Source organism: Hyperoodon ampullatus, assembly GCF_949752795.1.
Source record: "Hyperoodon ampullatus genome assembly, chromosome: 6".
NCBI lineage: Eukaryota > Metazoa > Chordata > Mammalia > Artiodactyla > Ziphiidae > Hyperoodon > Hyperoodon ampullatus.
Genome location: NC_136919.1, coordinates 35935888 through 35958624, shown reverse-complemented (window position 1 = coordinate 35958624; position 22737 = coordinate 35935888). Strand labels below are relative to the sequence as shown.

The 22737-nt window shown below is 38.8% G+C and overlaps 1 protein-coding gene across 1 annotated transcript in view; it reads left to right on the top strand.

Moving 5' to 3' along the window:
- The window catches only part of LPAR1 (lysophosphatidic acid receptor 1), a gene marked incomplete at both ends in the record, with an annotated part of 83262 nt that extends 60765 nt beyond the window's left edge, over positions 1-22497 (top strand). Inside the window, one exon of the mRNA XM_079706542.1 lies at positions 22196-22497. Within this exon, the coding sequence (XP_079562668.1) occupies positions 22196-22497 (302 nt within the window). The remainder of the gene's footprint in view (positions 1-22195) is intronic.
- Between the last annotated feature and the right edge of the window lie 240 nt (positions 22498-22737).

Sequence of the window (22737 nt, the reverse complement as noted above, 5' to 3'; positions counted from 1 at the left end):
ACTTTAATTCCTAGTTTAAATGGAAAATATTCTTAAAATAAGCTTAAGGGAAAAAAAGAAAATAAGAAAAACACTGAATAGTTATTTCCGAAGGACAAATAAACAAAGAGCAGTAGACGGGAGGCTGAACTATTTGGATTGAAGAAGAGCTTAACCTTTTTCTACTATAATTTTTTAATGAATCCATTCTGAAATCATAAAAGGGGCATGTGAATGTGGTGTGTGTGTGTGTGTGTGTGTGTTTTAAGGATGTCTTTCTTTTTTGGTATGAAAATTTTAGAATGATTTAACTGATGTAAATCAGAAATCTCAAATGTTCTTTGGATATAGCAAGCCATCTTCTACTCTCTTCTTATTCTGCTTTAATAGCTAAGTTTTTATTAATGATGTTTATTTTCTTCCATTGTGAGGTAATATAAGATCAATACAGATAAACTGGGAAATATTGAAAAAGAAGAAAATAGTCACCTATATAGTCCCATCACACAGACAGTAACATAATCTGAGAGGGTCTTTCTGTTATCCTGACATGTGAATGAGGGAGAGAATATAGAATTAATGGATAGAGATGTTTCCTACAAACCCTTATAGATGTTGCTTTACTGGATCCTGATTTAGAAGAGTCTGAGGTCAGTCTGATTATTCTCACTTTACGGGTAACCTTTTTATTTCCATGTAGGTGGTTGTATGGTTCTTCCACTGTCTTTCTACTTCTGTGTCTGCACTTTCTTCCATCAAAGAGCAACCTGGAACCTTTACCCCTTGCCGTTTTACAGCACTAAGGGGATTAGAGCCCTCAGTGCCTGGGGGGGGGGCCTGCCAGGTCTCTAATGAATCCTTCTAGGTTGTCCTCCACCCATGTCTGTTAGTCTTAGTTTCTCTCTACCCGTCCCTTGATGGTTCCATGATGCTATTCACTGAACAGTGCATTATCAAGAACATTGATTGTCTGTGACATCATTTCCATCAAATTCTTAAATAAGATTTAATCTCATATGGTGTTATCCTTTTGTCCTCTTTGTTAAAGTGATATGATGAATACATTTTTAATATTTTCAAACACATGATAGTTTTTGTGGTTAGGTATCTATATTGTAATAACAGAAACTGTAAAGACATCTGTAGAAGTTATTTTATTCTTAATTTTAAGGGTTTTTTTAATTACAAAATTAAAATATTGTTCCAAATCCATTTTGCATCAATGAAGGATTTCCTCATATCATAATTTTCCGAAACTTCCTTTATCCATAAGTTGGCCTCTTAAAGTATATCCAATATCACTATAGAAATTTTGGTATTACTTATATTTTATCTGATATATCCCTTATATTTTATACTTTCTAAATATATTTATATTTTTTAAATAGAAATCATTTTAATTTAAAGAGTCTTGTCCTAGAAGAGGCCTAGAAGAAAACTAGCTGGTTATCAACGCTAATGGTTGTAAGAGTCAAATCCAAGGAAACTATTTAAATATTACAAAAGTTCTACCACAGAATCATTGGAATGTGTGCTTTTATTAGATCATTTTTTTAGGTAACCATTTGGCATCTTTTTGGTATTAAAAAAGAGAAGATAAGCTTACATTTCTAGTACAGGTTAAAATTATGGAGATACTGTTTTTAATGATTACATGTCTTTACTCAATTTTCCCTCAAAGAAAAGGACACATGGCTTGAAATAAGCTTTTTAAAAAAATCACCAGTGTCAGAGTTACATCATACAAATGAAGTAGAATTTTACCCTCTTTTATGGAACATGTTACACCAAGTTTGGGAGGAGTTAACGACTGTACTAACATAGGAGACAGAGGGTAGCCCAGCATTGTAGTCATGTGCTAAATGATCTGAGAGTCCCAAATGTGAACACAGGAGAATTTTGGCTTCAGAGGTAACATCTCTAAGAACTTGTATTTTTGTGCCGTAACCCTTACTGATCCGACCTCTTGAAATGCTTCACTTTGTTTCCAAAATTATGTTTTTGCTGTAGAATGCTTAGTATATCCCAAGCACTTGATGTATGTGACTTCATTTTGTTCTTACAGCAGTCCTGTAAAGTAGGTATTACCGTATCTTTTTTACGAATGAATAAACTGAGACCCAGGATGTTAAACTAGGACACTCAGCCAGCAAGTACACAGACCAGAGCATTTTCTAGTCCAGGTACATCTGACATCAAAGCCTGAACTCCTAACCACCAAGCTAGACTGCTTTGTTGAGTGGTTCCATCTAATTCTGTTTAGGAAAAATAATTAATTCTGGTCACACAACATGAGAGATTGAAGGAAGTTTATAGTCTATTTATATATATATATTTTTGGCCATGCTGCGCAGCTTGCAGGACCTTAGTTCTCCGACCAGGGATTGAACTCTCGCCCTCATTAGTGAAAGTGCAGAGTCCTAACCACTGGACTGCCATGGGAATTCCCTAGAATCTTTTTAATCCTTACACATTACTGATAAGAAAACAGAAGGCTTTTAACCTTTATGATAAAGTTAAGGTGTTTATACTTATTTATAAAGCATAGTGAAGGGTATTTTTGTATTAAATGTATTTCTTTGTCTAATGTACCAAACAATCCATATATGACCTAGCACTTCCCAAAGGTAAATTATTTTTGGACCACTGATGCAGACTTGGATTAGGGTAGCATGGCCAGCTGAAGAAGAAGTGAAAGCATGTTAAATCGTTGTACTGTGATGGGAATCAGCCAATTTTCCTATAATCCCTTTAGTTTCAGAGATTTGATATAGGTTGATCTAAGAAGAATGCTAAGTGAACAGGAATAAATACTTTGCTTACTTTCATTTCCTACCAATGGCGGGAAAGGAATGAATAATTCCTCTAAGTGGAAATGGTCCAGACTCCAATGGGTATATGTTACATTTAAAGTCTCTTCCTCCTCTTACTTCTTCTCTTTACTGGAATCTGTGAGACCCTTGAATGTGCATACAAATAAATGTGCACAGCTTTCAGAGCACTTTTAGAGACATCTGAATCATAAGGAATAACACAGAGTGGATGAGAAGAATGGAGATCCATAATTTATAGAACAATCACATTTTAGCCCTAAAAATGGCCCAGGTTGTCTTACAGACCTATTTCTCCAGCCAGTTCTATTTCAAAGATGTGGAAACTGATGTCCAGTAAGTTCTGGTGATCTACATTCCCAGGTAGGTTCAGATCATGCTGTATTCTAGATCTATCCCAGAGTGAGGTAGCTCCCAGTCCAGGACTTTTCCCTGAATGACTTTATGCTTTTGTATACATTTAGCCACCTAATATACAGAATCCCAAGTAGATATTCAGGGCTTTTAGGATTGCATCTTGATTTACAGTGTTATTGAGTATCTCTTTGTATTGTTTTCTTAATGGTTGCTCTGGGTATTATGACCATCTACTGATATCAGTGTTTTACCACTTTGAAGTGTGGAAGCCTTACTTCCTTTTAGGTCCCTTTACTTTCCCCACTTTTAAATATAATTATCTTGAGTATCGGGCAATATTTAGTGTTTGTTTCAGTGATCTAATATGTTTTATAAAACCCATTAGGAGAATCGTCTATTGTATGTAGCCATATTTCTGTTCCTTTTGTTGTTTTTCCTTTTTTCTTTTTTCTGATGTTCCAAGATTCCTTCCTTTACCATTTCTTTCTGTTTGAAAAACTTCTTTTAGCCATATTTTAAAGGAAGGTCTGCTAGCAACAAATTCTTTTTTTTCCTTCATCTGAGTATGTCTCTGTTTTCGTTTCATTCCTGAAGGATAGTTTTGCGGGATATAGACTTTGAAGATGACCAGTTCTTTTTTTTTTCCCCTCAGCACTTGGAAAATGTACCACTTCCTTCTGGCCGTCATGGTTTTAGATGGGAAATTTGCTCTTATTTGAATCGGTGTTCCCTTATGGGTAATGTGTCATTTCTCCCTGAATGCTGTCAAGATTTTTTTTTTTTTTTTTTTGCTTAATTTCTCAAAATTTAATTTTGAAATGTCATGTCTTGGTGTGAATTTCTTTGTATTTATCCTCTTTGAGTTTCATACTGTTTCTTGAATCTGTAGGTTTATATATATATTTTGCCAAATTTGGACATTTTAAACCATTGTTTTCTCTAATATTCTTTTAAGTTTACTTCCTTTTTCCTGTCCTTCTGGGACTTTGATGATGTATATAAATGTTGGATCTTTTGTTATCATCCCAGTCCCTGCCACTGCGGATTTTTTCTTTCCTTTTTTTAAGTCTATTTTATTTCTCTTGTTCAGATTGAGTAGATTCTATTGATGTGTCTTCAGGTTCTTTAATATCTGTCCTCTGTCATCTCCACTCTACTGTTCAACCCATTGTTTATTCTTGTTATTGCATATTTTAGTTTTAAACTTCTATTTGGTTATTTTTTATAACTTCTAGTTCTTTGCTGAGATATTTATTTTTACATTCTAAGGAATTTGCAATTGTATGTTGAAGCATTTTTATGATGGCTGCTTTAAAGTCCTTATCAGTAATTCTAACATCTGATTCATCTCAGTGTTAGTGTCAGCTGATTCTTTTCTCAATCAGGTAGTGATTTTCTTAGTTTTTGATGTGATGGGTGATTTTTCATTGTATTCTAGACATTTTGGCTATTATATTTGGAGACTCAAGGTCCTATTTAAATCTTTTATCAGGCAGTCATCCCATTTGGGCTTAGCATTTTCAGAGACTTTGCGATGCTATTTTGATCAACTTGGTTTATTTGGGGCTGCTCAGGATCCCACGGTCCCTGCTGGTTCCACCTGAGGGGATGGAGGAGTTTCCCTGGGTATGGCCTCCCAGTGTCTCTGGTGGGGGTGGGGAGAGGAATTATTCTGCCAGTGAGAACAAACGTACTTCCTGGCGCTTGCTGTACTGTGATCCTCTTTTCCTCACTCCTTCCCCCACATTGCAGGGAAGGAGAACACTTCCCAGGTGGGGCTTTTTTGTGTCAGGATCCCCTTTGCTGGTGCTGCTAGCTGCCTGCTATCTCTCACTGGGCGAAGGGAGTCTTAGGCCTGGTGAGTAAGGAGAGTGCTTTCCCTGGCTGCTTACTGTAAGTGGTGCTCCTGATCCATCCCTTTTGCCAGTGCTGCTTGCTAGCCTGGTGGTGTTGGTGGTACCCCATTTGATCTGAGGGGTGAATGAGCCTACCTGGGCTGCCTTCTGTTGCTAGCTTGGGGGTCTGGAAGGTCTGGGCTTGGCTGACCTTCTTATGTTAGGTCTGGGATTGCAAGACCATTTAGTCCTGGGGTCTCTAATCCATTCACCTTCCTTTTCTGCATTTCAGAGTTCTCTTTGGTTGCCTCTTGTATTTATTCCAGGGTTTGTGTTTATATCAATACTTAGCTGGGAGGTACAGGGAGAAAGTTGTTTGTGCCATTCGTGGACGTTTCCATGAATGGAAGTCTCATTCATGGACTTTTGAGGGAGGGAAACCCTTAAGACTACCTATAATAGAAAAATATGAATTTGGTCAGTGGCTTTATTTCAGCAGAAAGTACTCTATTCTGGTACATTTCTACCTCTCATAGTTCCCTATAAATGAAACCAGAACACAATCTACCTGCTCTTTCTTCCCTCTCCTTCCTCCACTTCTCTAATCATGCTACCACTATAGACTTCTATGAATGGAAGTTCTTGTATCTCTGAAAGTGCAGAAAAAGAGTTAAATTAAAGCCTGGTTTCAGTTTGCCACCCTTTGTGGTGGGAAAGTGAGTCAGCAAATGCTCTATCCTTGGGCCACCACTTCTTCCTCCACCATGGCCTCTTGTCAACCTCACCAAGCTTAACTTCCCAAGACTGGGAAAATGGGCTTTTAAAGACAATTTGTCACATCTTGTACGTCAAACTCAAAAAGAGAAAGAAACCTTAAGTGTAAATGCCATCTGGCTTTATTTACTCTTCATCACCCTTCTCTTTCAGAAACAGCTGGACAGATGCAAGCTTTTACTCTAAAGAGCAATTTATAGGAACAGATTAAAGAAAGGATTTGTTTTTAAATTTTTGAACAATAATTTGATTTAATTAACATAGTCACTAATTGTTTTATGACTGAAAATGCCCCAGCCCTTGGGCAAAAATCTGAAAAATGCTGGGAGGTTGCTGATGAAGATTTTGCATGAGGGTTCAGAAAATCAAATACTCATTTCATTTCTAAGGGAAATAATAAAAAAAAATCTAAAGGAAATTTAAAGAATTAGTAAATATAACAGCTGTAATCTGATGTGTCCCTCTCAAATTCTTGTTGAAACCTAACCCCCAAGGTGATGGTCTTAGGAGGTGGGGTCTTTGGGAGGTGCTGAAGGTGGAGCACCCATGAATGGATTAGTGCCTTTATAAAAGAGACCCCACAGACGTCCCTAGCCCCTTCCACAGTGTGAGGATACAATGAGAAACTGACAGTCTGCAACCCAGAAGAGGGCTCTCCCCAAAACCTGACCATGCTGGCACCCTGATCTTGTACTTCCAGCCTTCAGAACAATGAGAAATAAATTTGTGTTGTTTACAAGCTACCTAGTCGGTGGTATTTTGTTATAGCAGTGTGAATGGACTAGGACCATAACTATATACATATATAAATGGAATTCTCAAATTCTAGGAAAAATCCGAAGATCTAGAAATAAGTGATATTTTCTCATTTGTTGAGTGTTAGAAATATAAACAATATAATTTTATACTAGTGATCTCAACAGGGTTGGGGAGGCATGGGGCAGTGCATGAGAACTGTAATAGTAAAAGTAGAAAAACTTGATTCTTCCTTAGATGAATTTATGTGTGAATGGAAATGCTATAAAATGTTTTCAGTTAGGAAAGTACTTGCAGCACAGACTAAAATCACAGTTTTCCAGGACTTTGGGGGAAAACTTTATTCACTGTTTTAAGTTTTCATTTTAATGCAATGGGAGTGAGAAAAATAGCCTATCAAGGATATCTGTATTCTTCTCCCTGGAACCTGTAAGTCCCCTTACACAGCAGAAGGGACTTTGTAGATGTGATGAGATTAAGGACCTTGAGATGGGGAGATTATGCTGGATTGTAGGCTTGGGAGATGGAGGAAGGGTCCATGAGCCATGGAACACAGGTGGCCTCTGAAAGGTGGAAAAGTCAAGGAAATGGGTTCTCCCTAAAGCCTCCAGAAAGATATCCAGCCCTGCCAACTCTTTGATTTTAGCCTATCTCAGACTTCTGACCTTTAGAACTATAAGATAATAAACTTGTTGTTTTGAGCTCCTAAGTTTGTGATAATTTGTTATGGAAGCAGTAGAAAACTAATGCAAGTACTTAGGTTATAATTAAGGCTGTTGCTGTTCACCTCCTATGCTTTTCTATATAAAAGCATTTACTCCACCACTGACTTTGCCCTCCCCCCTCCCCCCATTTGGCAATGTCTGGAGACATTTTCTATTTTCATGAGGAGGGTGGGTGCCATTGTCATCTAGTGGATAGAGGCCAGGGATGCTGCTAAACATTCTACAATGGAAAGACCAGCCCCTCAACAAGAAAGTATTATCCAGTCCAAAATGTCATTAGTGCCCAGGTTGAGAAATCCTAAACTAGACTGATTTTCATAAGTATGCAGGAAGTTGAGGCCTACCATGCAGTTTGCTCTAAATTAACTGCGTAGTCTACCTAGACCTGTACTCTCCAACAGGATGGCTATTAGACATACGGCTATTTAAATTCATTAAAATTAAATAATTTTAAAATGAAGTTTCTCAGTCACACTTGTCATATTTCAAGTGCTCACTGGTCACGGTGCCTAGTGACTACCATATTGGATAACTGATATAGAACATTTCTATTACTGCAGAAAGTTCTGTTGGGTTGTACTGGTCTTTTAGACCCTTGCTACCTGGAGTGTTATGTATGGACAAGTAAAATCAGCATTACCCAGGAGCCATGTTAGCAATGCAGACTCTCAGACCCCACCCCAGATCTATGAAACCAGAATCTGTATTTTAATAAGATCCCTAGATGATTCATGTTCACATTCACGTTTGAAAAGTCTCAGTGACTTTCTCTTGCCTTGTTTCCTTTCTCCTTCCCTCTGGTGCTCCTTCTTCTGTTTCCCTTTTAGCTGCACAAAATGCCTCTCTTCTCAACTTTAGTTTCTAGGCTTTTCAAGCCAGAGCTATGTCTTATTTCATCCCCTCCCCCCTCCCCCAAAGACATTTAACACACTGTCTTGCACAACATAGTTGCTTGGTGTTATTGTTTCTGGACTGAATTGTATTGAAATAACTTCTGAGCCATCTTAGTATAGGTCCTTTTTCTTTTAGCCAAAAGGGTGGCTATTTTTATCTTTTACTTTATAATATGAGCATTTCCTAGAGTTTTGATTATTAAAAAAAAAAAACCTTTTCAAATATTGTGAGTTAAAGGTTCATTGTGAATTAAAATTCCTAGTGATTCCACGATGTGAATAAGAGAATGCATCATAGTATGCTGTCTCTGGGTAACAAAATGTAGCAGCACTTTTTACTATTAATATTAATTACAAACATCTCCAGAATCATCATGTGTTCTATTGGAATCATTTGTATTGCATTAAAAAATAAATGCCTCATGTTTGAATGTTTGAGTCATCTAAGAGGATTATCAGGTTTTTTTGTTTTTTTTTTTTTGGTATCAATCAAAATCTGTTACTTCATGTGGTAGCTACCACTGCAAGGAATTAACTTGTTCTTTCTTTGCACCAGTGCAATGAAAACATTCATCAGATGTTTTGGAGGTAAGGTGACGTAGACTCCATGAACCGCTTGATTTTATGAGTGTTGCAGCTTGTAGCATATATAAGAATTAACTCCTGTAGCAAAGGGACAAATTAAAAATTGTAGTTTAGTTAGCCATAGACTATTCAGACTGTAAGGGATCTCTTTCATTTTGCAAATAAGGAAACTGAGACCCAGAGAAGTCAGTGTGGGGGCAAAAGATGGTCCCATTGCTTGTAGAAAGGACAACATGGGAGACCTCTCTTTTAGACCTCTTGTCTTCATCTCATAGATGTGTGCAGTGAACCAGAAGATCCTCGCGTGCCCCTCGCAACTTTGAAAACATTTTTAATCCAGTTCTCCTTATTTTAAAAGTAATGTTCTTTTTATAGTTTCACACTGCCTCTCTGTAGACTATTTCTATCTGGGGTGGAAACCCTCACTACAATAGTAGTATTGAAGTTGGATTTAAATTCATGTTTCTTTGTGCATATTAATCTGCATTAAAAAAGTTTTAATTTCATACATAGGTGAATAAAAGTGCCAAATTATGTAAATTCTCTGTTACAGTTCTGCAATTCCAAATTTACTAGACAAAGCCAAACAGACTTAAAATTCCTGAAAGCACAACTAACACTGCAAAAAAATAATTTGGTCCAGAGATTTTGGTGTGGATTGCCTAGAATTGTAAGCAAAAAGTTGCTTTAGGACACTTTTTTTTCCCCTGAGGATAGAGCATTGCCTTTCATTGGACTCTGAGAGGGGCTGATGTCATGGAAATGATTAAGAACCACCAGTCTTTTCAACTCCTGAAATATATATATATACAATCTGAGGGCTGGTGAGAACATGACTTTTGCAAGATTGCAAGTTTTATTAGTAGGATTTCTTGAAACCCCCATTTTTCTATTAAATGTTTTCTTCCTTCCTCTAAAATTTCTATGATTGTGAACTTTATGTAACTTCTATGAAATAATCCCCAAATGATGAAAATTCGACAGCAGTGCCATAGAGATGACAGTCACTGACAAGAGTAGTGTGGGTATCTGCTTAGTTAAAAAAAACTTTAAAGAGCTCATTTTAGTCAATACCCAGTTCTTTTTCTTGCTACTTATCCTGCCTTTCTCCCTATCTTTCTAGTTGTCTTTTTTCTTCTACTGTAGGTCTTATGATCATCAAAGAAAGTATGATGAGAATACTCTCCTTTGGAGAACACAGGTGTCTATAACTTATGCAATAGATAGCACTGATACAAAGGTTTCTCCCTATATGATCTGTGTGCAATTCTGATCTGTTGGAGCTTTGTGAATATGCTAAGGGGGTTGGAGGGTGGGAAGGCGGGATGCAGGAAAAAATTTCTTCTGCCTGAATAAAAAGTTGCACATCCATATACAAGTTACTCACCCTCAGCCCCAACTTTTAAGCCACGCTTACATGTATTATATATTTGATAAATGTTCATGTGTAGTACATTCTTCAGAAGTCTTTAATCAAGCAACCTCACTTGTATTATAATAATAATAGTTCCATCTTATTGGAACTTTCTAATCTTATTATACTATTCCATCTAATAAGATGGAATGGTACTATTTTCGCTGATCCTTTGCTTTGTTTTTCTTACCAATTTAAGTGTTGGGTTACTTTCCATGTTGTACCCTGGAGCACAATGGGGAAATTTAAAAAATCAAATATTTAAGTGCAAACTGCAGAATAAACTGTCAGTAGTCAGACTAAGCAACTACATTTCACACTTTGAGATGCCTTGTATATGTTCCATATGTGGGTTGCCCCTGATAAGTTCAACTGGGCATTATAAAAGATATCTTGTAGAAATGCATTTAAAAGGTGTAATTGCACTTTATAACTTTACATAGTTAAAATCAAAAGCCACAGAAGACTGGAAGAAATAGGAGGTGTCTGAAAAATAAAGGTTTATTAAAAGGAAACACCATCAGTAGTAATTTTGAAAAATTAGAGCACTGAAAAGTATCAGCAGAGTTTAAAATCTTAAGAGGTAACAAGACTCTACAAATTAGACTTGAAGATCTACATCGGCATCATAGCCCTGGATGAAATCAGGAAAGTCCATTTCTCTCTCCAGTCTAAACTGGAAGCAGATATTTTACTGACAGCTTGGAGCAAAAAGTAGGCAGATGAATCGCCACAGCTTACATCTTCCCTAACAGGATTTTTCTCTCTGTAAGCCCGAACTGATTAAGGTCTTTTATTAAGAAATGTATGTGAAGTGGGTGGGTGAATGTAACGAGAAAAGCAAGAGAAATGTCTGGGGTGGTCCAAAGCGTCCCTTCCCTTTCCTTACAAAAGCAAACATGCCACCCCTCTCGACTTCATTTGTTCTTAGGAAAATTTTTTGTTTTATCTGTTTTCTTTTCCCCTTTTGCCAAAACTAGAGTGTGGTGGAATTCTCTCAGCACTGGCCCTTTCCCAGCAGCCCAGCTGTTTCAGGAGGGTGGGGTCTGATCCTACTGAGGTGGCCGGAGGGCATCAAATGCTGACCACCCACCCTCAGTGCTTTCATGGCCCGATCCGTCCCCACCATCCCCTCCTCAGCCATAGCTTGTGGGCAACAGAAATGTGAGGCCTGCATCTGCTCCCCAGTTCCTTCCCTGCTTTATCTGTTTTCTTCAAACATCTCAGCTGGGTCAGGCCCTGTCGTTAAAAACAAGACAGCCTCACCCAGCTTCACAGTTAGGAGGAAGATCTGGCCTCCGCCTTGGGCCTTGACGGGGGGACTCAGTCCTGCCTCTCCTCATGGAGGGTTCCACACTGTCGCGTGGCCAGGCAGCAGCATCCACCCCAGAGAAACTTGGAGCAAGCTGCCCAGAGACCCCCCACGGGCTGGCCAGCTCTGAACAGGCTCAGAGTACAGCGTCCCCATTCCTGTGTTCCCAGGCTCTCCGAAGCCAGAAGGATTTCATTGTTTCCAGAACTCGAGAGCAGCAGAACAGGCTAAGGTGGCCCATTACTCTTTAGAAATTGTTCCCCTCTGCCTGAAGCATAGGAAAATCAAGGATCACTTAAACCTTGTATTAATTTGTCTCTTACCTCAAATCCTTTTTCATATGAGGTAGGCTCTAAAAGTAAGAAATGAAAAGAAAATACTCCTTTTATTTCCAACTGAAAGAAGAAAGGGGATGACCTGGAATTTGAGAGCTCATCAAGAAATGCTGGTGGGGATTTTCAGAAGGTTCTGGAACTGAAGGAAAGCAGGCTGATGGTCCCTTTGTGGCTGAGGTGGCAGTGTACCAGAGAACACAGCCTCACAGTTTGCTGTCTCTAGGTTGGGAGAACCAATAGCAGTTTGCCCTGGATATCCATATTTCTTATAGATTTATTCCTTGAGTTTTCCCTGAAGGAGAACAAAAGGGGAAAAAATGGAGGGAGCCTACTAGGTGGCCTCATGCTTTATGTTCTACCTGCAGGGTGTCTCATTCTGTCCTCGCAGCAGTGTTGAAAATACATAGTATCCCCACTTGACAGATAAGGAAACTGAGGCTCAGTGACATTGAATAACTTGTCCTTTGTCACACAACTAGTAAGGGAAAGAAACAGTATGTGACCTCAGGCCTATCTCTTTTCTCCTATAAAATATGAATACTGACTCTTAAAATCCTCCAGTTGCGCAGCCTGGGAGGTTAAAAGAAATTTTATCTGCAAGGAGCCTCAATCCATCCTCCTCCTCACCAACTAGCTTCTTGAGTGCCTGTGGGAATAATGCCTGAATATTGTCAACTGTTTCCTTAATTATTAAAGAGAAACATGCTCTTTGTAAAAAACCCAAAATTACAAAAATATTTACATTAAAATTTAAAGTCCGTACTGCCACCCTGCCTCCTTGTGGTAACTCCTGTCAACAATCTGGTGTGTATTCTTCTAGACTTTTTATAATACATGTAAGGTATATATGCATATCTGTAGAAATTCTATAACAAATGGACTATTGTAACCTTACAGACTTAACACAGTTTGTGTATCTTCTGACGTGGGTCAGTACAGTAGAGCAATGTCAGTCTGTGTGACGGCTGCTTACTACTCCACTTATATATAATGTCAGCGAATGTTTATATTTACAGTTTTCCCCCAGTACAAATAGTGCTTCATCAAGCATTCTGTATTCATGATATATGCTGCATCAGGTATTTCTGGATGTGATGCATTTCTACAGGTGGAATTGTTAGATAGGACATTTTAAATTTAGACATTGCCAAATTGCCTCCAAAAAGATGGTCAGATGACTCTTCTGTCAACAGTATATGGGTGTGTCCATGGATTTACTACTCATTCCGTCATTAATAGGATTATAAATCTTCCCCAGTCTGTTAGCTGTTCTTTTAAGATAAGAATGTCATATTTAATGCAGATGAGCTTTAGTTCTGAAGCCAAAAGAGCTTTCTAGCATTTCATTCCTGGATTGAAAGACTCAACCACCCAGCCATGGACATTGCTGGACAGCCATGCCCCTGCCCCCTCTCCCTGCCCACACACACAGTCTGAGCCACTAAGCTCCCTGCATGCTTCTGAGAGGGCCAGACAGATGCTTCCTGCCAAAAGATGGGAAAAACAAACTAAAGATGATTTGGTGCTAATTCAATCTTTCTTATCTCAGTTTCTCTCTCTCTCCCCGCCTCCCTCTCCCCCTCTTTTTCCCCTCCCCCCTTTACTAAAGTATAATTGACATATAACAAGCTACATATATTTAAAGTATACAGTTTAGATATAATTGATAATTTCTGGTATAGCAATCTAAAAATCTGTACATATATGAACATATATGTGAGGGATATGTGATGCACACACACACACATACAGAGTATATACCTATTCTTAGCTTTCTCTTAACCAACTTGATTATTAACAAAAACTTTGTAAAACATAGTAATTCATGCCCATAGCCACTTTTCTCTTATTCCTTTTGCAGCAAAACTGCCTAAAAGCTTTGTCTGTACTTGGAGGGTCCAGTTTCTCTCCTGTTCATTTTTTTTTTTTTTTTTGCGGTATGCGGGCCTCTCACTGCTGTGGCCTCTCCCGTTGTGGAGCACAGGCTCCGGACGCACAGGCTCAGCGGCCATGGCTCACGGGCCCAGCCGCTCCGCGGCATGTGGGATCTTCCCGGACTGGGGCACGAACTCGTGTCCTCTGCATCGGCAGACAGACTCTCAACCACTGCGCCACCAGGGAAGCCCCTGTTCACTCTTGAATCTACTACAATGAGGCTTACATTCTCAAGACCCACTGAACTGTCCTCACTGACCTCCTAGCACTCAGTCTATCAGCGAATCATATCAGCTTGACCATCAACCTGTGTCTGTGATCACCACCTTCTCATGTTCAGAACCGCCCTTAGCTCTCGTCTGGAGCACTGTGTGAGCCTCCAGCTGCCCTCCTTCTTCCTCACTTGCTCTCCCATAGTCTCCAAATACTGTTCTCCTCTAAAAGATATTTTACTGATTTATTTTGTTAGTAAAGGTCTTTCACACCCTTCCTAGAACCTAAGCTCCATGAGGGGAGATAGTTTTTTCTGTTTGGTTCACTGTGGCATCCCCAGTACCTAGAATAACCTGACATATAGTATACACTCATATATTTAGATGAATTTTTTAAAAAGGGTTAGTCAACTATAGCCTTAAGACCAAGTCATTCAGCTCTGACAGTTACCAAGAATCAATTGTTTTTGCTCCTAAAGTGCCAGGTTACTCTAACAATAATGTAACTAGGTAAATATCACATTATCTAATAAAAATGAGGGCAACGAGAAAACGTTTCTGGGAAAGCTAAGAGGAAGGCTTTGTTAATATTCAATGAAGACAAGTTGCAAAAAGAAACTGCTTTAAATTTGCTGGGGAGAACAACTGTAAGTGTGGGGAAAACCATAAAACATCAGCAAGGTTTTTGTACCCAAACTGCTTTGCAAGAATTTTAAGTTCTGACTCCACTTTGAAGAAGCCAATTTGGAGGGAGTTAGTATGTGATGCTTTATTGGTGTGGCTTTGCTTGGAAGGTGATGCAGAACTCCAGTTAACAGACCCATATTCAAATATAAAGCCTTGGCTAAAAGGATTGGCAAATGAATACAAATCAGTATTTTAAATTCAAATAAAATATTGAAGGTATCATTTTTATAATTTTGTGTTCTAAACATTTTAAAAATTAATTGTTAGCCTCAACTGAAGCTTATTATAGGGTATCTGTGTTTGCGTGTGCACACACTTTTTTTGTCTCTGTTGTTAAAGCATAACTGATACCATTTTATGTGTATGTTTTAACACCTTGTTCTTCTTACTTAACAGTGTTATCTTGGAGATCATTTGGTAAGGATAGAATTTCTTGAGAACTTTAGAAAGTTGAATAGAATCCCACTTTATGAATCAACTTAATTTATTTTACTTCTCTACTTGTGGTTGCCTAGATTATTTCCAATTCTTAAAAATAAACAATGCTGCAAAGAATTCCTGGCACATACATAATTGTATTATGTGTAAATATATCTATAGGATAAATTCTGAGAAGTGATCTTGATGCAGTTTATTTTGATGGCTTTAGAACTGATTGATTTTTATTCAGGATTTGTGTGTTAGAACTTGCTTTGTGATATTTTGTCTTAGTTTTGAGCAACCGATATTTTACTCTGAACGTGTAGTTAAACTGATTGAAACTCATGTACAAAAATATGTTTATGATTTGAATTTGGAAGTCTTTAGCCTAAATACCCACTTCCCAACTGAATAATCATTTTTATCACTTAAAAAAACTTTTTAATACAAGTTTCTGATAACAAGAGATATCTTAGGCACACAGCTATCTCACTGTAGTAGAACAGACTCTGCCTCCCTCCTACTCTGCCAAGAGTCTGTACTTCATAAGCATCAATTCAGAGCATTTAGCAACTGTAAGAGACATAGCCAGTCTCCAAATGCACTATCGTATTCACAGTTTCTGCTCTTCTTTCTGTGTCTTTCAGCCATTAAATATATATATATATAGCCATTTATATATATATATATACACATACATAAACACATAATTTTTAAATAAACATTTTTAGATTGCAAGAATATTTCTGAATTTGCTTTTGGATTAAATTTTAATTTTTCCCCTCATTGTGTTAGTAAAATAATGAATTATAAATTAAATTTCCATTATGTTTTTTCGTCCTCGAATTTTGTCTTCTGGGTAACACATATCTTGTCGATCCATGAACTACTACATCCAGTAGTTCATGAACTGCAAAGAATAAAATCCACAGGATTCTGTCATCAGCTATCTTCTGTGCGTATTTTCAGCCAGATTTCAGTAGTCGTTTAGACTTGTATCATTTTGGGAGAATCCTAATTCATAGCTGAAAAATTAAATATGTTGTAAAACCAATTACAAATTCCCTGTTTATGTTGAACTTTTTCTAAGGAAAGATCCTGGGCAGGGGGAGTTTCATTTATCCTTTAAGGGATAAGTGTTATTCAAATCACTTTGGTAACAGCTAGACCACAGTCATGCAATAAGTTTAGTATCATTTTCTCAGTAGACGGTGTTGAACTGTGGGTGACAACACTGATTTTCTGTGAGATTTAAGGTTGATCATTTTTAAAATAAGGGAGGGAAATCTGTGTTTGAAAAATTTTGTAATCACTATGTTTAGGAGGCAAAACAGATTTAATTGTTCTGAGAATGGTGAATTATCTCCTATGTGAAGAATATGTAAGTGACATTATCCCTTTTTCTTTGGGTCTCGTGTGAAAGAAAATAAATCTCATTGTCTTTTTTTTTTTCATTGTCTTTTTTAAGACACTAAGACGCAGTGAATGTTTTGAATGTGTGTGGGTATGTAACACACATACATATTTGTTATATATACATTTATATAGTATATGTATGTGTATATATGTATGTGTGCAGATATATAAATTATATATATTTTTAAGTTTAAAATATACCTGTTATTTAAAAATGATAAGGGCTTATAAGAAAAACCTTTGTTAGGCATTTAGAGTAGCATTGTTTTTTAGATATTAGTGGGTAATAATGCTCTGGTGAGCCAGTCTTATTCTAGTTAGTTCATTCCAAGACAGAGCTGGGTGGAAATCCGAAAACATGTTTAGCGGGGCAGAGGAGAGGCGGGGACCCATCTTAACATGGTTTAACATGCATTGATTTCGTAGGGAGGACTGAGATCCTCATTTGAGAGGCAAGAAGAGCGAGGCCAAGGAGAGGTTAACTCGGACACAGCAGCAGTGTAGGATGGATTTACCTTGACTCATTTTAGATCTGTGAGATGTCTGATTTTTTTGTCAAAACACAAATTTACCAACCAGACTGGAAGTGCTTTCTGTTTTTTTCATGAAAAACCTTGGACTCCCTCCCTTGAGGTCTTCTCTGTCAGACATTTTTTTCTTTTTAACTTTGGTCCTTATGTTCCAAATATAAGCAAAGTTCAACTAGTTAGGAAAAAGTCCCTCTAGAAAAAAGCCTCTAATTGTGAGACCAGATGGTAAGCATTATTCAGCTGATGGGGGTGTGTAGATTTCAGGGAAGGTGTGGTAATCTGATCTTGCTCTGCAGCTGTGACCCCTTCTTCCAAAACAGCCTCCTTCCTCCCTACTTTTTGCCTCCACATTCCAGCATCTCTCCTTCCATCTTCATGGGCACCGGGGCCCTCACAGATTGATTTGACAGATGTAGAAGAAAGGACTGAAGCTCGCTCGAGGAAGAGCGACTTCTGCTATTTATTCCAAACCACAGATATATTTTGATTATTCTCCTCCCCATGTTACTTGCAATATTGGCAAATCATGCCAAATGTAACCACTCTTGTTCAGCCCACTGAGAAACAGTCTTAAAGGACTCAAATTGCCATGAGCCCATCAGGGTGTCTTTAAGGCCTCTCCATCTGAAGTCATGCAGGTACCTCAAGCTGAAGATAAATAAAACCTAGGGCACCATCTGTGTTCTCCTCACCTACCCTCAGAAAACAGCAACTGATACTTTCTCCTGTATTTCTTCCTTCAGTGGAAGGTAGCACCATCCTTCTGTCACCCAAATGGAAAATCTAAGAATCTTTCTAGACTCATATCTTTCTCATCCATTCCATGCAGTCTATCTTCTAAATACTTTTCCAATCCTTTCATACCTCTCTTCTCCCATTGCCACTGCTTCTGTTCAGGCTCTTCTTTCACCTGTGGAATTTGGAAATATCTGATGGTTTTGCCTTTATTTTTATCCACATCATTTTCTTCTTCCCTTCTCTTACAGTGTTGTATATTAAATGAGACTCTGGCCAATGAGGCCAATGAAATTAAAATCTCATGGGAGGAAGGATAGATGAAGATCATTATTTCTTATATGTTCCGCAGGCTATTGTAGTATGTGGCTGGGGCTGAGAATCAATGCTAGACTGGAAAAATTTTCAAATATCTTTGCCAGGCTATGTACAAGGGCTTCACGGTCTTGAACATCTTATCTTCTGCTACTTCTGCTTCTGGCTTTACAATAAGCAACCACAAACTACTTGTGCTTCCTCTTTCTTTCATGCTATTGCATACCATCCTTGGTTTTATGCCTTGATCTGTGGGGATTCATCCATCAGAAATGTTCTGGAAATATACAAACTACCTAAAGGACTGTCCCTACTGAGTACCACATTATCTTATTCATCATCTTGGTAGGTACTGAGCTGACCCATGAGAAACTCCAAAATGATTTGGGGCTTCCATGCTTCTCTGTGTTCCTCTGTTTTCCTTCTTGTTATTCTTGTCACATCCAACTGCAAGTCCTAGAAATCTCTTATCATTAGGATGGTGTCATCTCAGACCTTTTTGAAATGCCAGGTCTTCATGGTCCAAAACATGCTTCCACATTTTGCCCTGGAAGAAATCTGCCCTGGAACTGTGCTACACCAGCCTACACACATTATGCCTCCCATGATGGCACTAGGTAGTGTAGTCAGGTAGATGTGCAGTGTGTAGAGGGCTTTTACGTGTCATATCTATCTCAGTTTGATCCTCGCCACACTCTATGGAGTAGGCAGAAAGCTATTATTTCTCCACTTTACAGATGTGGAGATGGAGGTTCTTTTCATTCTTATCAACCTGCCTTATAGGTGTGCACTTGAGTCTCTACAGATTATGTGTTGGTAATCTGTCCACAGGTTACAGATCAAGGGTCCCCAATGCACATCTCAAGTTCAATGACCCAACTGGATTATGGTTGGCTCCTTTTTCCTAAAGGGGCTTGGTTGTAGTTTTTGTTTTTAGAAACTTGGTGGTAAATCCATGATTTGAGCAAAGTTGATCTCATAATGTTCGATCACGATTGTTCAGAAGCCTAATCACCTTGGAATTTTCCAGGGCCCATTTTCCACTGAGGTAGTCCACCTTCAGCTTTTGGTCAGTTTGATCCTCGGCACCTCTGTGAAAGAGAGGGGAAGGGAGAAGGAAAAGCTCTGTATGATTGATTTTAGATGTTGATTTTTGAGGCCTGTACTATGAGTCTCTTAAATTACTCAATCAGGTCTCGAAGATCCAAACACAGAGTGTTGGGAAGGTGTGGTTGGGCCTAATTATAGTACTACTAAAAACCGTTCCTTTTAATGAAGAAGAAGGGAGAGGACTTGGAGTTCCTCAGTGAAGCACCCGTGTGTATTAGCTCCTGGTCAGGCTATGGTGTCCCCACTTCCTGTCTCTAATCTAGGCTCCTTGCAGGGTTGGTAAGGCCCATTGGGCTAGTTCCTGAAACCATCATGGCTTTTATCGCAAAGATCTTGCTCTTTTTGAATTTAAAAATTAGAAGAAGTTATAAACAACAAATGACTGTATTTGAATTCTGCCACTTTTGAAGAAAGTCAGACAGCTTGAGCAAATCCATGAGAATAAGGGTCTTCCCTTCTGCTGCCTGGAAGGAGAAAAAGATCGTGTTATTTAAAATAAACCTATTGAGATGCATGTTGCTGGTATCTAATCAAGCTCTGAATTTGAGCTCAACTAGAGCTTTGATAAAAGAGAGGGGAAAGGAGACTTGAAAGAATGCTCTCCCATTCATGAAGGGCCTGCATGTTTTTAGTTTCCAAGTAAATGGAATAATGGGACCATGTATTTTCCATCCAAGCATTTTCCATCCTGAGAATAATTCCCTTCCCAGCTTCTCAATGAATAATGCATTATTTCTGAAACTCAAGAGGCATTCCTTTGATTTTCCTTTATGTTTAGCTTTCTGAGTGATTTTCAAGCAAGGAAATTCAAGGACTTGGAATGAATGCTTTATTAACATTTTTACTTGAAGTTCAAATAGCTCCTTGGCTATTATCTCCTGATTTTTGAAATATTTTTTTTTCTCCCTAAGCAAAGGCTAAGGTATTGTATTTATTAGAAAATGAAGCACCTTGGCCAGTCTTCAAAGCGAACAGCAGTTTAAAACCAATACACATTTGTGTTTAGAACAAAGAGCTTTATGGGGATACTTTGCTCCTTGCTTTATTTTCATTTCCCTGCTGAAAAGTTTCAAAAAAAGAAAGCTCACATTCAAAACTGGGCTGTTTGGAGACTAAATCTCATTTGTTTACATTTTGTGAAACTCATTCCTTGAGGCTAGTCCAATTCACGACCCCAGTCCAAGCCTGCCTTCACCTAGGCCAGTGCCATTTAAATCAAAAGCTTCAAATGCACTTCTGGGATCATCCCTACTCCCTGTCTGCTCATTGTGTAGCCTAATTACACAATTACACAATTAGGGGGGCCCATCAAGTAAGATGTAATGGGACATGATGGTGCCCACCAGTTCACGTTCTCTTAGCCAAGGATCCCCAGCTCATTCCTGGGGTAATACGGTGGTAGATTTTAATGCTATTTCACAACCTCCATTTCCCCTAGGAGCTAAGTAAGTTGGAACTAAGAACATAATTTGCATTTCCATCCCTTTACAGTTATAGTAAAATATTCATGATTTAGAAGAGTTGGGGAAGCAAGAGAATTTAAATAGGAAACATCTAGAGCATAAAATTTTGGTTTAAAAGATTTAATTTTATTAATTTAAGAAGTGGGAATGTAACCTAGTGTTTTCTGGAGCATGGACTCTGGAGCCAGCCTTTAAGAGCAGAAACTCTGGGGTTTGCCTCGGGTCTGCCACTTTCCAGGACCGTGGCCTTGAGCAAGTTATTTTACTTTTCTGTTTCTCAGCTTCTTCCTCTGGGTGATGAGATAACAGTTTTTATCTCCTACAGCTGTGGTACAGATTAAGTGAGTTAATGTTTGTAAAACATATAGAAAAGTACCATTTAAGTGATAGTTGACTTAAAATAAAAGTAAATGTTCATCTTACTGTTGGAAATTGCTATTTCCAAACAGGCCCGTGCTGCTGAGCAGATAATAACAATATTATTGCTACTGCTGTTTCTGGTAAGATTTACTGGGTGATTATTTTCTGGGCACTCATTTACTCCTGCCACACCCCAAATGAGGCAAATGGAATCATTTCTATTTCTCAGATGAGAAAACTGAGGTAAAAAACTAATTTGCCAACAACAGGGACCTATGGCGTAGCATAGGGCACTGTGTTCAGGATCTGGTAATAACCTATAATGGAAAAGGATCTGAAAAAGAGTACATATATATGTGTATCTACACACACACACACACACACACACACACACACACACATATACACAAAACTGAATCACTGTGCTGTACACCTGAAACTAACACAACGTTGTAAATCAACTCTACGTCAATTAAAAAAGGAAAGTAATTTGCCTAAGTTCGCCCAGTTTGTTAAATAGCAGAGCAAGGATTTGAGCCCAGTCAAACCGAATCCAGAAACTGCGCCTCAACTAAACGTTAAAGGGTGTTTGTCACAGTGCTTTTGCGTGAAAACTGTCTTATACCATTAAAAACTGTATTTTTGGGCTTCCCTGGTGGCGCAGTGGTTGAGAGTCCGCCTGCCGATGCAGGGGACACAGGTTCGTGCCCTGGTCCGGGAAGATCCCACATGCCGCGGAGCGGCTGGGCCCGTGAGCCATGGCCGCTGAGCCTGCATGTCCAGAGCCTGTGCTCCTCAACGGGAGAGGCCACAACAGTGAGAGGCCCGCGTACCGCAAAAAACAAAAACAAAAAAACTGTATTTTTATAAGCATCAAAGTGTGTATCCTGACTGCAGGATGTCTCGATTTCATACCGCAATTGCTTAGCAAACTCTGTTTTGCTCAAAATAATCATCATCAGTGTCTCAGAAATACTCAATTTTAGTAAGGTCTGAATTAATGAGATTTTATTCAATTGCTCATTTTATCGTCAAAACCTTTTCTGATTATTTCAGAAAATGAACATTTTATTGCAAATGATTATCCGTTGGCTTTGAAGCTCAGTATTTTTACCTTGAACTGAAATTGTTTCACCCCATGGTTGCTCGCCTCATCATTCTATTTTTCTGTTCTCTCTTTTTTTCAACCTCCCGATCCCGCTCCCCGTCCTTGCAGGTGCCTTTATCATCTGCTGGACTCCTGGATTGGTCTTGTTACTTCTTGACGTGTGCTGCCCACAGTGTGACGTTCTGGCCTATGAGAAGTTTTTCCTTCTGCTTGCCGAGTTCAACTCTGCCATGAACCCCATCATCTACTCCTACCGTGACAAGGAGATGAGCGCCACCTTCAGGCAGATCCTCTGCTGCCAGCGCAGTGAGAACACCAGCGGCCCCACGGAAGGCTCCGACCGCTCAGCGTCCTCCGTCAACCACACCATTCTGGCTGGAGTTCACAGCAACGACCACTCCGTGGTTTAGAAAGGAAACTAAGATTAGTCGCGGCCATCATCTACTGAGGGATGATCATCCTCCCCCTTCCCAAAGGCAGGGGCAGGGTGAGGTGTGAGAGAGAGGAAAAACACACTCGTGTACTTAAACACTAACCCATGGCAGTATTTGTTCCTAGACCCACCAAGACTTGATGTATATTGAAAAATTAGCTTATGGGACAACCCTCATCCTACTCCCCGTTCCTTTTGAAAGTAGAAAGTGGAGACC